Source organism: Sturnira hondurensis, unplaced genomic scaffold, assembly GCF_014824575.4.
Source record: "Sturnira hondurensis isolate 20B ecotype Veracruz unplaced genomic scaffold, ASM1482457v3 Scaffold0002638, whole genome shotgun sequence".
Taxonomy (NCBI): Eukaryota; Metazoa; Chordata; class Mammalia; order Chiroptera; family Phyllostomidae; genus Sturnira; species Sturnira hondurensis.
The window spans coordinates 4,211,157-4,229,486 of NW_028075269.1; the positions used below are offsets into that span (position 1 = coordinate 4,211,157).

The following is an 18,330-nucleotide window of genomic DNA, read 5'->3' on the forward strand; positions in this document are numbered from 1 at the left end:
AAAACAAACAGGGGGCAATTAAGAATAGTATAGAAAATGGAAAAGCCAAAGAACTTATACGTGTGACCCATGGACACAAACTAAGAGGGGAATGCTGGTGGGAGGGATGGTGCAGAGCAGAGAAGGATAAATGTGAGAAAAAAATGGGACAACTGTAATAGTATAGTCAAGAAAATATACTTAAAACATAAAAAATAAAATAAAGAATTATTTCCTGTCTTATTTATATGAATATATTTTTATATAGCTCTCATTTCCAAAGGATATTTTTTTACTGAATATAAAATGCTGGAATGAGAGTTTCTCAACATTTTAAAGATATTGTTCCAGTGTCTTCCTTACTCTACATGTTTCTGTTGATAACCTGTCATGACTATTGAAATTCCTTTGTATATGATGTTTCTATTTAAGACTTTCTTTTTTACTTTTCTTATTAACATTTTGACTATGATATACCTAAGTGTGCATCTTTTTGTATCTATCCAGCTTAAATATGGTAGAACTTCTCAAAATTGCAATTAGGTTTTGAAACATATTGAACATTTTGTCTTTTTGAAAAATATAATTTATGTGTCTTAACCTTTTTTTCTTATCCCTCTGGAACTCCAAATATATGTTTACTAGTCTAGGCAACTTGATATGATAATACTGTTTCCTAAATTATTGTTCATATATTTCTTCAATTATTTCTTTTTTCAGATAGAATTATTTTTGTGTCTTCGAGTTTACTAACACTTTGTTCTTTTTTTCAGTGCATGGTCTTTTTTTATTGTTGTTTAAGTACAGATGTCTCCATTTTTCCTCACCACAGCCCCCACCCCACCCATCCCTGCCTCCCACCCTTGAACTTACCCTTTTGGCTTTGTCTATGGATCCTTTATACATGTTTCTTGATGGCTTTTCCCCTATATAACACTTTGTTCTTTAATATTCACACTTGTGCCTTTTTATCTCATATATTATATTATCACTTTCAGAATTTTCGTTTGTTTCTTTTTATAGTTTAAATGTCTATGTAGTCTTAATTAACTTCAAAATGTGTTGCTTTGGTTTCTATTTCTGATGATTGCTTTTATTGATTATGAGTATATTTCTATGCTTGTTCATGCATCTCACAATTTGATTGTATGCTTGGCATTGTGCTAGAAACACTGTGGTGATTCTAGATAATATCATCTTTTTTTAATGTATGTTGCATTTTCCACTGTAGACAGTTAAATTACTGGTAGCTATTTGCAATATTATAGGGCTTATAAAAATTCTTTTTACAGTGAATCTACATAGGTTTTTTTCTCTTTGTTCTAAGCTACCTCTCTGATAAGGCATGGTTCTTACTCCAAAAGCCTGATGCTAAAAATTCAACCAAGTAAATTTGAGGATTTTGTTTGTTTTATTAAAGGATTTATAAATCTGGCAGTACCTGAGCTAGCGCAAACAGGATGGAACTCTAAGGAGCTGTATAAATTGGAAGGCTTTTATAGGCCAAAGAATGGTAGGGAAAGGAAGTCAAAAGAATGGATTCTTTTAAGCAAGATCATCTTCTCTTAGGAAAGTCTTATCAGGCCAATTACCACCCTAGTGCTAATGAGGAAATTCCAGATTGACTGGTTAAAGGTCACAATCCTAAGAAAGGTGAACATGCAATTAATTCTTCCTTGGCAAACATAGGGCTTAGCACAAGTGACTCCATTTTGGGCCTGCTGTTTCTTGTTAACCCTGGCATTTCTAGAATCTCAACTAAATGCTTGATGTGCTTGTAAAGTGCTCTTGGTATTTTCCACTCTGGCTGGATGAAAATTCCACTAGTCACAGTACATAAAGAATTACTACTGGTATCACTACCCCAGCCTCAGCGTAACTGTAGGTTAGCACAACTGGGCCTTTCTGAGTCTGGTCTGTGGTTATGCAGCCCAGCCCTTGGCCAGGCACCCATGGTGAAGGCCTGCTCATTATTTTTGAAGTTTTATGCAAAGCTTTTCTTTCTCTGCTACTATTTTCCCACAAATCCTAGAAACTTTCGCTATGAAAACTTTGATTTTTTTCCCTCCTCATCTCAGTAGGACTATTGTTTCTCTTGTATTCCATCTTCTTGTACCATAGGAGTTAAAATGCTCCTATTGAGAAAGCTGGTGTGACCATGGGCCTTCTTGTTATGATCCAACTCCTCCTATTTCTCAATCCTTTGAAATAGTCATGCCCTAATTTTTTTTTAAATTTTATATTTCTTTATAGTAAGAGAAAAAGTCTGGTACCAATTATCCCTTTATGCTTGGAAGCAAAATTCTCATCACTAATTACATTTTGAGTTAAGTATCACGTTGAATGAGAGGATCTTTAAAAACCATATGTCCAACATTTCATACAGTGAGCAAGAAAAGCTATGCCTTAGAAATCTTAGTTTAGCAGTGATTTTATAATGAGATACAGTAATAAAAGAGAGAAGTTTATCTGTGTTAAGAAATTCCCTGAGATATACAAATGTATGTGACAAAGGAAAGCACACATAAAATTAAAAAAATAAGAAATGCCATTGAGCTAAAAAGGTAGGTAGAAATGAACTAATCCAGGTAATGAATTGGTTGGTCAGAACAGATGCCTTTGTAGATATACTGCAAAATGTGAAAATGTTAAAAACAAAAAGAAGCCTAAGGAATTATAGATTAAAGCATAGCTGTGTTCATTGCCAAAGACTTCTTCATTTTACAAAAGAATTTGTTGAAGTCTCAGTACTGTGGTGGATTTCCAATATAATTGTTTGCCAAAAGCTGATTACAATGTATCTCCTGCCTTTGGATAAAAGGAAGCAAAACAACTAATTTTTTATTGCTGTGTTTATCTATTTTCTTCAAGTGAATAGATGTAGTCCCAGGATAACTCAAGTACATCATGATGCCAGCAAAGAGGAGGGCACAAGATTGTTTCCAGGGCAACGAGCATGGGTTAGTAAATGCCTGAGTTCTTCTTCCTTCTTGGAGAAGTTTCACTCCAGGGCTCTTGCACAGGCTTCTCACCATTCATATAATTCAGCAGGATGATATCAAGAGTTCGGGGAAAGTGAGTCAAAGTCACTCAATGAATAAAACTTAGCTCAAAAGAACTACAGGTTATGGGGTTTGGTCTTTTATAACTTTTTTGTTCTTCTTTTGTTTTTGTAGGGGACACATATTTGTAGGGTGGGGCAAAAGTAGGTTTAAAGTTGTTTATATGGAAAACAATACAATAATTAAAAATAATAACACACTTTCTTGCTCTTCCTCTAAGGAAATAGACTTCCAGGAAGTCCAGGGAGCTCAGAGTCCCTAAGAAGTCGGACCCGAGGAACCACACACCAAAGCACATCATAATTACATTACCCAAAATGAAAGAGAAGGAGAGAATCTTAAAAGCAGCAAGAGAAAAGGAGACAGTTACCTACAAAGGAGTTCTCATAAGACTATCAGCTGATTTCTCAAAAGAAACCTTGTACAAAAGAGGCGACTGCTAGTGGGTATGAGGGCGAGGAAAATGTTCTGGAATTCGATAATGGTGACAATTTTATAACCTTGTGATAATACGTGAAAAACACTGAATTATATACTTTATAATGCTTAAATTTTGGGTACCTGAATTAAATCTTAATAAAGCTCTTCGTTTTTCTTTTTAAGATCCTCAGGGTCTCCAACCCTTGCACTTTATGGAGACTAACTTTTTAGTGTAACGGCACGTGCTTTCTGGATGTCTTTCTCCACACTTGAGTGTAGTTTCCGTAAACGACTTTTGCAGAGCCGCATTGGGACTAAGCTCGGGGCAAGTGGTTTCAGCTAAGCGAACCTCCTGTCCGCACAGCTGCACCTTCACAATTTATATACCAAATCTCTGAAGCCATGAAGTTAATTCTGGATTTGAGTTTCCTTGTGACTGTGTGGACAGAAGATCATGAGGGATAGAGACTTATGGTCTTGTAACCCCCCAAGAAGAGACTTCTGCTGAGAGGCAGCTCCATTCTAGAATTTAGATACAATACTTCAGTCCTGTACACCCACAGGAGTCTCTGAGATCTCACTTAAGTTCACCTTCCAAGGTGCGCTTCCCTGATGCTCTCATGCCCTTCTAAGTGAGATGTCTCCTTTGTCTGCTGGCAGAAATGCACAGAAGCCAATAGATCCTGTGGCTCTGTATTGGCATTCAGCGCAGAGGTACAACGTAACCATATGGCAGGCTAAAAAAAGTTCATCCCAATACTTCCCTTTCTTGGTTGACAATTTATAGTAATTTGTTGTTTCATGTTGGACATGTAATAAATAACACAATTTAGGATGAGGAAAGTCTTTTATTACACAGATATATTTAACAAAACCTTTTCCTGATGAAAACAAGTGTTTTGAAGTGATTCAGGGCAGATTGGAATCCCACCTCCACTATACTGGTTACTGAGTGATAGTCAGGATTGACTAAACCACTCTGAATCGGTCGCCTCAACGGCCAGAGGAGAAGGATAAAAATGAGTATCAGACTTGGGTCCTACAATTAGGGCACAGATAATGAAGTCCATCTTGTTATGTAAACAAAAATGTGTTCTACAAATATGAGTGTTATTTCCCAGTACACATACGGTTTCATTACGAAGTACTGCCATGTGTCTTTGTTGAGTATGCAACTCAATGGTCACCTTCCAAACTGAGCAGGGAATCTATTATTACACAATTTTGGCAAGAACAAACTGAAATGCATGTTTTCCTTTGGAGTCAGAGTTCTGTTTTAGCAATGTGTAGCGCAATCTTTCCATTTAAATAGCATGCTATTCACAAGCAAGTCGATTTGTATACTCGTATGCCTAGTTATATCTGGTGTGGATCTCACTATTGCCCATGGGGTTGGTATCCAGTTTGCAAAAGATACTATGCACCCATTTTAGTGGCCTGGGGTTTGAAAGCAATATCTGTTCTCGGGGAATGTTTTAAACTTCAATCCCCTTAAAAGAAAAAAAAATCCGTAAATTAAGCGGTTAATTCTTAAAAATTTTACCCTCTTTAAAATAAAGCTTTATAACACGAGAACGTTTCCTATGAATACTGTCTTTAAAAATTAAGGTTAAAGGAGATGCTCAACCCAAATTTTATTCTACATGGCTTACCCCTGAGTGACGGAATATGAGCTGAGCCTTCCTGATAGGAATTCCTGAAGACCACAGGCCTTCACCTTATGAGGCCTTTCATGAATTCCCACCTTTATCGCACATCAGCTCTGTGTTGATCACTGGGCTAGCTGGGCTGGGTGTGATGTTCCAGGCAACAGTTTAACTTTTAGGAGAACCCATTCTTTGTTTAAAATAATAATAATAGCCCAGCTCAGATCTTGATGGTTTTCAGTTTCCTCACCTCTGTAATAGATGTAAGATCAAATGAAATGTTATATGAGGAAATGTTGCATACACATTTATTTAACCAGGATATCCTGCTGGAATGTCAAAAATGCACCACGTGGTAGAGATCCTACAACTGAACACCTCAGTAGATGAAGCTGGCTCTGTTTGCCAGGATTGCTTTTGCCAAATGATGTTTTGCATTTGAGTTATGTGTTATTTCATTTTACTAATTAATTTTTCAAAGTAAGATTATTAAACATAAGTTGTCCAGTCTAGAAAATTTGGAAAATGTAGAAAACAAAAATGACACAATTTTTTCTGCTTCCTAATGCCCCCACTCCGAGTTAATTACTGTGAACATTTTGGTGAATTTCTCAGTTATGTTTCCTCACCTCAAGAAAAAAACCTCTTCAGGTGAGTGGAGTTGGGCCATCGGCTCCAACACCCCTGACAGCTGCTAGTACCAGCGGAAACACTGAAATCAGAGGAAGGTCAGAAATCTCCGAAAACCAGAAGCAGCAGACGTCTTAATGTTCTGAAACCTTAGAGTCCACGTTTGCAGACTAAGAAGCGTGCGAAGGCACTATGAGCTCAGTGTACATTTCTGGAGGCTGCTTACTCCTGCTGTCTTCCCATCCTCATCTGACGAGCCATTATGTATTGCTAATTAGAATAACATTTTGAAACTCTCTCCAGAGCGGCGTTCTTCCAAGCACTGTTTCAGCAGGTGAGACTCAAGTGCCTGTAATCGAAGCATCTGATGGTCTTTCACAGTGCCTCCTGCGGAGTACGCTGGTGCAATTACTGGCAAATTAGACTTATCCTCGACCCCGCCCCGTCCCTCCCCATCCTCCGGGCAAGCGGGAATAAATGATGAGCCCGGAGCGGGTATGCAGAAGGGTGAGCGCAGCCGGTTGACTGGAGCGCAAGGGGCCATTGCTGGGCACCTCCTCCCAGTCCCCGCACCGCCTCCAGCCCGAGTGACAGCGCGTCCCCCGGCTCTGGCTGGGGCTCGGAGCGGTAGTGCCGAGCGAACAATCCCGGGCTGGGAATGACTCGCTGCTGGTGACATCACTCCCAAAGATACTCCCCTCTTCTCAGTGCCTGCCTTCTCAAGGCATCTGTCCGTTTGTCCATTTCCGTCTGCTGCTGGAGAGAGCTTCTTGCCGGCCGGGAGCAGAGTCGGGCACCAAGGAGAGAGAGGACCTGGAGGACGCAGGAGAGCAAAGGCAACAAGGGAAGGAGGACCCTGGCAGGCGACAGAATGAAATTCAGTCCAGCGCACTACTTGCTGCCTCTCCTGCCCGCGCTGGTCCTCAGCACCAGGTGAGTCCAGGAGCGTGAGGGACCTTTAGCAAGGGGCGCTGCTGGCCGGTTGGTCCTACTGCAGATCACCTGTGGGGGCCAAGGACAGTCACTTAAGCTGTTTTCGCCCCCCACCTAAGTGAGAGGGTCCCTCTATTTTTAGGCTTCTGAAATCCTTTCAAGAGAGCAAAGCCCTTTTCTAGTTATCCCAGTCCTTAAAGTCTCAGTATTGCTCCCAGTGAGGGACCAAGAGCTTCCCCTTCCAAAGACATGTTCCCTCCAGCTCTGGCGATAGTAAAGGATAACGCGCAGTAGCCAACCACAATAAAGGGCACAGAGAGACAAGGGGGGAACTGTCACCAGGCAGTGTCTTTTCACTGGAGCTGTCTCAATAGTCAGAAAGCTTTATTCTCCCTCAAGTGTATGCGAAATTGTAAGGTTTAGAGAACCAGAGAAAAATAGTTAATCCCAGAAGATGGCAAGCCCTGCACAAAAGTTCCTGGACTGGTAAAGTACCAGTTTTTCTGTCTTGCGGAGACTTAGTGGGAGGCATTTTCACTGGGTGGTCTTGTGAGAAGATGTAGTTCAGGAGCACACAAAGGTGATTAAAAGTTAGAAGACACTCTTGGTGCTGATGCGGAGACCCCAGTCAGAAACAGTTACACACTGTACTTCATCACTGACCACGGATGGGACTTCAAGCCCCCAGCACAGAGGGGCTATTTTAAGTGGAGGGTTAAATACAGTGATTGAAAAGAGTTCTGTGACTCCCCCACTGTTCACCAAGTCCTGAAGTTGGTGATGGGTTTGTGCTGCTCTTCCACAAGAGCAGCACAAGGGTGAACTGTTTCCTTGCCCAGGACTGAGCCTCTATTCTGTATGCACTCAGCATCCTATTGGCAGCAACCTCTTCCCTTTGGCTCCTATAAAATAAAATAACCCACCCAGGATGAGAAGCTTTTCAAATCTATGTGAATGGAAACATTATCTGATTGTGTATCTGATGAAAAATGAAAGGGAGAGTAAAAGGGTTGCATTTAATTCAGAAATTAAATGTATGAAAAAAACCTCATTGTATATGAAAAATCAAGGCAGTGCAATTCTTGAGTCCATTCCTAATCTGCATTATCTGCTTTAAGGCTTTTATGACCAAACTTTCCCTTTTAGTGTGAGGACTGCTAAGGTTAGTAGTTGATGAACTTAGTCTTTCCTTGCAAACAAAGCCCAGGTGATTTTCCCAGACTAAAATAAAATGAGTTGTATTCTCTAATTTCTCTGAGGCTTGCTGGTCACTTCGGTTAAAAAAATGTAGCTGGCTTTAAAACCATTTTGCTACTTAGTAATATAATAATTTGTTCCCATCACAAAGCTCATTTTAATATTTGAGGTTGGCTGTAAACAACTCAATGCAAATTGGGCATTACAGTTATTCTTTGAAGTGTCTTGTCATTTACTGTGAACTTTTGTGTTGTGGTTTTATAATTACTGGCAAAGTCTTCTAGAGAAAAGAAATTCTCAAATTTTGACGCTAAAGTAGATGCTTCTCAACATATACATAAAATAATGAATATTTAAACAATTAAAACCCAGACCAAAGTGATTTTTAAAGACATGGAAATCTCTAGTGTTTCAAGAGTGCATTCATATTTAAGGATGCTGTACTTTCAGTGATTTGGAGAGCTCTAAAGTCTGTAGCTTCCAAAGTTTTAATGTGGTTACATAGTACAAAGACAGGCAAAGAACCATCATTTTCCATTTTATGAAAGTTGTAAATTTTAAGAATAATTTTTTAAATAGTCAATGCCTTTATTATAACACATATTAGAATTAGTCAATCCTAGATTACTTTAGATATGAAACTTCTTCAGTGTTGGTTGTATATAAAAATTGTGACGGTTCTTTCAATTCTCCCTCTTACTTTCTCAACAGGAAGGGCATGGTGGGCTTAAAAACGTGAGCCTTTTTATAACCAGTGGCATTTCTTGTTATTGCAATGACCCCATTGCAATTTATTTTACTGGATATCCAGATTACTTTGTGACAGTGAACAAATTAAAAAATGAGTATGGTATTATTGGGATGTCATTTTGCAAGAAGAGATTGTGTTTTAATGGACTCTAACAGAAGGCCATTCTCTTAGCAACATTTAAGAGTTGTGCAGACATATGGTTAATGTGCAAGTTAGAGCCTAAGCCGTACAGGTTTGCGAGAACAGTTGCATTAGTAAAGGTGAGTTTATTGTCCTGCTGAGAAAAACGGTGTAGCTCAGCCATGGCCACCTGTGACGGTGGGTTTTCTAGCCAAAGACTTTTGTAAACTGAGTGTCTTACTCAGTGGTCCTATATGTGAAATAAATGGCATTTCACATACTAAGACCATATTGAATACATTAGGAGAGTGTGGCCCTTGCTAGATTTTCCTATGGTCTTTATCACTTGGCTGCAATCGCCGAGTTCTTTTTAAAGTGTGAGAAAAGTAGATCTGAGACTCTTGATGGAAAAAGTATCTGTTTCAACATCTCTTTCTCTGGGCCCACCCCTTTAATACTTGCTCTTATCTTTCCAATAGGTTTTAAGTTCAGTTCTGTTTTAAAATACAGGAATGTGTTCACTGAAACAAATGAAACCATTACAGAGTTACTATAAGCAATATTTTTCCACAGGGATGAAAACTCTAAAACAATTCTGGCTTTTAAATATGAGTTTTTGAATACCTTTCAGTTTGGGTTTTTCTCCTCATTTTCATCTTTTTATAGCAACTTAAGATGCTGAAGCACAAAAATTTCATAATTTTTTACCATAGTGAACAATATTGATGTTCTGAAAGAGAACTAAATGATCACCTTCTACAATAGCCAAGAATTAACTGTTTTACTGGAAAACCCCATAAAATTAAAAAGAGCAGTTTAATTTTCCGGTGCATTGTCTCTTCTGTTTAGAAAATACACACACATTCAGAAGTCCAAGTAAGGTTATAATTAATGCAATTAATAAAGAAGCATTTAACCTGTGTACAAATAAATGTGGTCAGAGAAAACAAAGTGTTGGTTTAATAGCATCAGAGTAGAATGACTGCACTTTTTAAATAGCTCCATTCTGTAGAAGTATTAAACTGCAATTCCAATGCAGCCAGCAATTCACTTCAGAAAGAAGTACTACAAGTATTGAAAGGAATAGTAGGGTAAAAAAAATCTTTAGAAGTTCCTGGTGAAAAGGGACCCATGGAGTGCTGGAGAAGCCTTGTGCTTTAGATTGCTGAACCTCTGTTCCTTTATGCTGTGATTCTACTCTTGATGCCCTTGGTTTATTGAGTTTTAAGTGACTGAATGGGGAGAGGAGCGTGGCAGGAAGGAGTCAAGGTCTACTGACTTCTGATGGTTTTCCTTCGAGCAAGAACTTTACGCAGATGGCTGCTTATAGTCCTCCCGATAGGAGTCACCTCATAGGTCTCTACTGGGCATTCTGATCAGCAGTCACACCACATGTTTACTTTGGAATTTCTGTAAAAGGGTACTATGTATAAAGACATCCCTGGCTCCTGTTGGCATCATTTATCTGTCCTGAGGATCAGTTTGATTTATAGGATAAAAAGGAAAGGCAATCATCACAATAAGGGTATAAAAAGCCCCAAAGTGTTTTTTTTTAATTTTTAAGCATATGTATTTCATGTAGGAAGCATCCCCCAACTTGATCTGCAGTAACCTGGAATTATTTCCCCAATCTTGCTACATACACACATTCAATCTGGCCCCATACATGTTCTTTTGTGATAAGAATAAGCATTCTCTGTAATAGAGTTAGAGAAATGTCTTTCTAGATTAAGGAGATACTAACAAACATGTCCAATTTCATGTCCAAACATGTCTTGACATGTCCAATTTCAATTTTGGTCCTTAGTTGCCAATGTCCAATAGTAGTTTTTTTTTAAATGACTTATTTGGGCATTATCTTCGTAGAGTAAATTCTCCTTATGACTAATGAAAGGTAAACCTCAACCATATATAGGTTGAGTGTGCAGTGGTCCTAGACCACTTTCTAGGCAATTGAAAGAACTTGATCTATCACCTACCAACCAGGAAGTGAAATTTACCGAAACTGTGGAGAGGTATGTGGTTTTAATGGAATGATATTTTTCACATGTGTTGTGGGAGTGCTTGTGTTTGGGTGTGTGTGGTGTGTGGGTGTGCCTGCTTTTGACTGACTTCTAGAAGAAAATTCCTTTAAGAAATGGGGCCAAGTAATTAAATAACCTGATTATATAGATAATGCTCAATACAAAGTTTTCTTTGGAAAATCCAAAAAAAAAGTTTTAATTTGTTGTTATAACCTTTAGAGATGTCTTTGATATTTTCATTATCATGTGTACAAGTGTGTCTTCAATGAATCAGTTTTGTACACAGCACCAGGGCAATATAATAATATATTAGTTACAAATACAAATCCTTATAATCTAGTCATGCACAGAAATAATTATGTATAATATGGAATTGGATAAGTAACAAGAAATATTTTAAACAAAAGTTCCAAGTGTGACTAGAGGGAGTAAATAATGCCATTTAAGGAGTATAGGAAGTAACTTCTCTTTCTTTTCCAAGAACAAGGAGAGAAATAACATTTTATAATTGACTTTCATATTATACAACGCTGGCTGGTTGTGTGATATTAGGAAAACTGACTACCCTCTCAGTTTTTCTTACTTAGAAAATAAAACTACTTGTATAAACTACTCGAGAGATTGTGGTAAAGACTGAGTGACTTCATCTAGCAAACAATGTTACCATATTGCCTGGAACACAGTAAGTGCTCAAAAGAGTGAGACTGTGTAGCTATTACTATGTTGTTATTTCTATTTTCATGAAATCTTTGGGTCTGTGATTGATCTGGGCATAGCAGAAGGAGTGAAAACTTGGACACAAAATCAACTGGATGACACAAATTTAACACGACTCAACATCATCATCCAAAAGAAAGAAAGTGTTAGCAAAGAGAGGTGTTAGGCAGCAGGAGAAGCAGTAAGGATTTCCTAAGAACTAGGCCAGCTCTGTCCAAAGCATTTTGCTGGCAAATGCCGGGCTGGAAGGTGCTGTGTACCTTGGGGAACACCGTGAAAAACTGCAAAATTTAACTTAATCACAAGGAATGTGATTTATCACAAAAGTAGATGTTTGGCTACTTGTCTATGTGTTTTAAATGTAATTGCATTTATAGCTCATGAATCATAATATCAGTTCAAAGCCCTATGCACAGGTGTCAATGACTAAAAATAGATTCTTCCAAACTACATAGGCAGGGTTGGTAGAAAAGTTTCTACAACCTATTTTCTGCTCGTGCACGGCTTTCATCAGGTGTTAGCAGTCCATGAGAGGTACAGACATTTCGAAAACTTCAGGGAAGAAAAGGTAACATTGAGATATTCTTCCTACTATTGAGAGTAATGTGAGAACCACTGACATACAAGAAGCTATTCTGTTTGTTATATGGCTTCAGAAATATCACAGAAAAAGGATTTTATACTAACTCAGTTTTGAAAGACACTTTAGAGATCATCTGACCTCACCTAGTTTTACACACTTTATCACAAACTATGTACTCCAGTGCCATGAAGTTCTAATTACCAAATCAAAATATATATATATTTGCTATAAATTACTGTGCATGTGATTGTGTGTTGACATTTGTCAATCTAGTGGATCATTGCACAAAATTCAATTTGCTGCTCAGGGGAAATAAAAGCCAGAGATCATAATAAGTTTTCATCAGATAAAAGACATGTGTTTTCTGGGACATCTAAAAACTTTGTTTCCTGACTACAGGAGGCAAAGAAATATCAAAAGCAAACCATTCCATTCAGATACAAAGTGAAGGTCAACCAATTGAATTGTGCTCTAAGAATGATTTTATAAACACTAGAAAACATTGTTATACGATAGCTTGTTATTGCTTTACAATTATGTGTGACATTTTCGGTGTTGCTTTCGAGTTTTCTAATTTCTTGGAGTGTAGTTACATGGTTGTGCAAGAGTCCAGATCCCTTTATTTTGGAGGCAAGAAAACTGAGGTCCAGAGCAGCTGAGACTTAACTCAGCACACAGACAGCAACAGAAACAGCCACTCAGAACGTGCTCCAACACGATTTGAGTGCTATCATTTGACTGCTAGTCATAATATATCTCTTGTATAGTCATGCCACATGTGTATAGTCGGTACCTACAGTATATTCAGAGCTATTATGATTACTGCAAAGTATAAAGTAATTTTAAAACTAATTCTCTGACCACATGTAATTAGCATAGAACAACAGGCTATTGTCAAATGGAATTATAGGTGTTGAACACCATTCATTCACCTGTACTTAGTTGTTGGCTGAAGAGTGAGCTGGTCTGAAAAAAGATGCCAGGTCATTTTCAAAACCCAAAGCAGAATCATTTATGAGTTCTTACATTTGCATAGTTTATCTCTACGGTTTCTGTTGATCTCTCAGTTGTATTGTAAGATGACATTTTGGTGTCTTTGAGATGTTTTTCATTGAAACTATTTCTTATAAATGTAGTTCTTAGACATTTGCTTATATATTTCCTGCCTATTAAGTCTGTTTTGCAGCTGTGTGGTATTATTCACTGGGCAGCGTACTTAACTCTCTTAAAGATCTGAGATACTAAATATGTTCACTTACTGCTTTAATGTTGGGTGACATTACTTTCACTTGCTTTGCATGTCTCTATATTTTCATTGTGGCTTATGATATAGTTATATACAATTTTTCAGGTTAGGTAGTCACAGATTTCATCTTACATGTACACATCACAAGTTCTTTGCCTTTGAATAGGTTTCCAAACCACTCTGAGACTTACATTTCCTATCTATAAATGGTAAAGTAACAATATCCAACATTTAATGTTCAAGAATGTATTTAAGTTCTATCTTAGTGCAAGCACATAACTGTGCTCATATCCCTCAGGACATCCAAGACTTAATAGCTATTACTTCACATAAATGTTACAACTTAGTGGGTTGCTTTTATATTGGACATCTTAAGCAATCAACACTTAATATAATAATTTTATTAAAAATAAAATTAAATGAATTATAAAGTGCTTCCCTAATGCAGCCAAAATAATAAACCCATGGTATATTTTATGATAAGATTCTTCTGGAAACAAGATGAGGAGGGAATTGAGCCCAGCGAATGATCCGGAGGAAAAAAATGCAACGGACAACATGCAAGGACTTGTTGCCTCTCCAAGTAGTCCTTCCTGCTGCACCATGGTGTTGGCAAAAGCTGCGGAAGATCCTGGGCCACCCTTCACCTCATGTCCCTATAGAGAATGTGACTTTTTGGTGACTTTCTTCTGCCTATCCTCAAGAGAGTTATAAGGGTTTCTAATTTATTTCCCTTCAGGCTGATTCAAAACAGAACTCTTGAGCATTTAGAAGCACTTACTCAGTGAATAGCTGGTTAATGGGCAGGGGTTACAGGAAATGTTTGTCTGGTCACATGGGTTAAATCCAAAGAACATGGAATCAAGCAGCCTTTGAATCAGACTTACTGGCTACATGACCTGGAAATGTCAATGAACATTTTTAGTCACATTTTTCTCATCAGTAAAGAAAAGATGAGTGCCTCTTTCAAAGATTTTTTCAAGAGGATTGAATAAACTAGTATATATAAAGAATACTGTTAACACAAAGAAATAAAACCTAATATTTTTTTCCTCCAAGCTCATGCAGCAATTTAAGGCCAACATGAAAGCCAATTCTGGTTCATCCTAACCAATCCCAGTTAGAAGCGCTGATGTGAACACCTGTAACATTGCCAAGAAAAATAGGACAAATCTGTATGACCTGACCTAACTTCCATTTTAAATCTGAAAGCTCTGAATTAGGTTGCTTAATATGGTTAAGCATTAAACATAGGCATCAATTTAGATTGCTACAATATTGCATGAATGCCTTTAAATGAGGTTATTTTACTTGTTTACCTAAAGATGTCAGGACCTAAGAAATATATCTTAAACTTGGACATCATATACCAACAAGCCTTTTGACAAGTTGAGGGTTCTGGATTTTTATAATTAACTGATCTTATAATGAATAGGGTGCAGTTGCTCTTGACCTCCACGGAATGGTAGAGAAGAAGGGGCTGGGATGGCAGAGGGATTTTTCAATGCTGTGTGACTGGGCAGAAATGGTAGGAGTGGAAAGGAAAATTCCCCAAGACTCGATTTCCTATTTTTGTTGGGTTTTATTTTTAGTTTTCTTTCTTTCCAATGCTTGCAGTCACTAATGACTGGTTTTTGCAGTAAAGTAAACCCTAAATATTGGACAGGAAAAAGAGGGAAGCCAAAAAGAAAGAAAAAATGCATGAAAAATTGAAGTAACATGTTGGGAAGAAGCAGGTATGGCTGAGGAAGCTTTATATTGTGAAGAGCATGCAACTCTTTCTTTCAGATGCCACAAAGTGAAATGTGAGGTCATTCTCCAGCCAAGAAATTCACATTCAAAAATGGGGGCAGACTGTTTTTTTTTTCCTGATACTACAAGTTAGAAATATATTGAAAGATATTGAATCCATTTTGTACATGTTGTATATATCATTATTTCACTTATGTGTTTTTTTGATACAACGTGTAAGTTACAGGTTCAGCCAGCATGGGCGAGGACTAACTCTTCTGGAATTACGCTAGGTCACTGCTCTTTGTCATTTATCCCTCATTTCCTTGGAATGCATCATACTTCCATATGCTTTATCACCAGGAGGCAGAGTTTTTTTTTAACATATGAAATGATTAGCCTATATTCTCACGGCTGAAAAGTGGTCAGAGCCTAGCCTATTTCTGAGAATTGCTTTCTAAAGGCAATGGTAGCTAGCACTGCCTATAGCAACCAATCTCTGTATAAATGCACATGGAAGAAAAATGATCATGTATAACACAAATAGCAATGCTGAAACTAAACCATGCTGGCAAATAATTATATTTTTATGCCTACATAAATATATTCTTAAAATAAATTAGCACCCCCCCAAATCATTATTTTTAAGGCCAACCCAATCAAAACCTTTGTTATAAATACAATACAAAAGCTTGCCAGCTAAGTTCGATGTTTCTCTGTAGAAAACATATGCCTCCTCACATCAGTGTCTCCCAAAGTATACTCTCCATGTGCCTAAAGGAGAGTCACCCAAAGTGCTTGTTAAAAAGACAACTTCCTGGTCCCTATCCTAAATATATTCAATTAGGTTATTTGAGGAAGGAGCCGAATACTCTTTATGGAATATGGAATTCAAATACTTCTGAAGTACATAAAGCTGGGACACCATTGATTCAGTATCTAAGAACCGGAACATCTAGAACACCTTGATCTCTTTGGCATTTACTCAGCATGGCAATTGCAGCTGGAGTCAGGAGTTTGGAATGATGGTGATGTTTTGGCAAAAATGACAGCTATTTTCACAGGTATATAAATAAATTTAATAAGGGAGTATCTTGCCATGTATCAGTCTGCATTTTCAGTCAAAGTACATGAAAGCAATTCTCTGCTTAGTATACCTTTCTGCAAAAGGCTGAGAAAAATAAACTAAATGATTCAAAACTATATTACATGGCTATATTGGAGACATGCTCTATTTAGAAAGTGGTTGACATCAAGGTGGAATCTATGAATACACTGAAAAAAAATGAAATCTAACTCTCCTTCCCACCTCGCATTCGTCACTTCCAGTGGTATGATAAAGAGGCATCAGACACTAGGACCTGAACGTGAGGCTATATAAATGCTTGTCGTTTTCTTCTTGGGGCAGGGAATCTGAGTTTTCAGACCAAGTGGAAGTAATATTTAAGCCTTGTGAAAATAACCTTTTGATTTCCTGTCCCCCAATCATTCCCATTAGCAGTAGTTGATTTTGCATGTTTAGGAAAACAAATTCACTCAATAATTTTTTTTGTATTAAACAGAATGTGCAACTATGCTAGCCATATTGCTTTAGTTCTTTTCCCCTGTCTCCATAGCAGTTAGTTCTCCTCAGTGAACTTTTTCCTGAAGTTCTCCTCCAAATGACCTTCTGAGGTGGTTATAACGATGTTGCCTCCATTTTATATGTCGGGAAAATAAGGCACATGGGGTTACTTGCCCATGCTTAATTGCTACAGTGAATTTAAACTCACTATGCCACAGCGCCTCATAGTATTTGATATAAAGCACTGGGATGTGCCAGCGTCAGACTGTGTCAGCTTTATTTGTGGGTTCTCGTTTATTCAGGAGGAGAAGGAAAGAAAAATGTAACTTCTTGTCAGGGATCCTCTAAGTTCAAGACCAAAGATGACAGAAGATTCTCTTTTTAAAGTTCTAACTAAAATAGTGTTTATTTTATCTAACTTGTATTGCTCAAGAAAGTAATTGTATATTTGTATAATATTGCAAACGACAGTGTTATGCTGCCCGACTCCTCACGGCACCCACATTTGAACTGCGGTAGGGATCAGGGTGACCTGCATGCTAGTTGCCCCTCAGCACCTCCTACCTTTGTGATCCCAGGTAGCCAGCTCAACTGCCTGGACTCATAATTTAATTTTTTAAATGTATAACAGTAGTTGAAGGTTACTGTTTGTTTTCTTTTTGTACGCAGTTCCCTAGGGTTACTTTATGTAATGTTTTTCCATACTTGTGAAGGCACTTGGTAGATTAAAGAAGTTAGTCTATCTAAGGTAACAAGATTACTAACACGTACAGGTGGAATCTGAACCCATGATTTAAAGGTGTAAGCATCCAGGTGAAGATCCTTAGACAAAAAAAGTTAACACCAATATATTTTGGTGTCAGGCATTTGGGAAGTAACTCAGAAATGAAGCAGCCATGGAGAACCACATGCAGGCTAGTGTAAAGAGGGATCTGGTATCGTATACGAACATGGCTGCGTGAGCCATGGAGTCCGGCACACGTGAACTTTATGCCCCTTTCGTATGGACACTCTCACAGCACCCTATGTCACAAATAGTGTCACCTTTGTTTTACAGGTGTGAAGGGCGAGAAACACAAATTATTTGAACTTAATCTATTTAGAAGACTGAAATAATAATAATAATAATAATAATAATAATAATAATTAATAATAATAATGAAAGCCAGAGGTTTTCATCAAGAAGTTGAAACGCTTTTACTGAGACTGCACTTCCAAGGGTGGTCGGAGGATGGTCCTGTGAAGTACAAAGTACACACAGTGCAGTCAGACTCTGTTCCAGATTTAACCTGTTTGTACACTGACACGTTCATCTTAAAATTGGCATCCTAAAAAAGGCTTGCTTTCATGTCACAGTCATGAACACATATAGATATATGCATGCACGTTTATGCATGCGTGTATGTAACATACACCACATAATATACATGGTGCGTATTATAATATCTACTATTTTAATAAATCATATATTCCACATAGATATTTTACAGTATTCTGATATCCATGAAAATAGGTTTTGTTTGGTAACACTCTACAGTTAGTTTGATTCCACTCATCATTACAGTGATTCATGTATGTTCACTTTCCTCTGTGAGAGGAATTAGTCCTGAACATTTCATACGCCCATGTTTCCCATGTACTCTTTAACTGAACTGACAACATATCAAAGGAATTCTGACTAGGCATCATGTGACGAAGACATAATATCTGATATTTTATAAGATTTA

At 37.7% G+C, this 18,330-nt stretch overlaps 1 protein-coding gene across 3 annotated transcripts in view; it reads left to right on the forward strand.

Moving 5' to 3' along the window:
- The first annotated feature begins 6,332 nt into the window (after window positions 1–6,332).
- LUZP2 (leucine zipper protein 2) overlaps window positions 6,333–18,330 on the forward strand; it is a 382,927-nt gene continuing 370,929 nt past the window's right edge. For 2 of the 3 annotated variants that reach the window (XM_037040406.1, XM_037040407.1), the window contains exon 1: window positions 6,534–6,670. In XM_037040406.1, the coding sequence (XP_036896301.1) occupies window positions 6,609–6,670 (62 nt within the window). In that variant the 5' untranslated portion in view covers window positions 6,534–6,608. Of the gene's footprint in view, window positions 6,671–18,330 lie in introns of all 3 variants that reach the window. The other variant, XM_037040408.1, reaches the window with a different exon arrangement.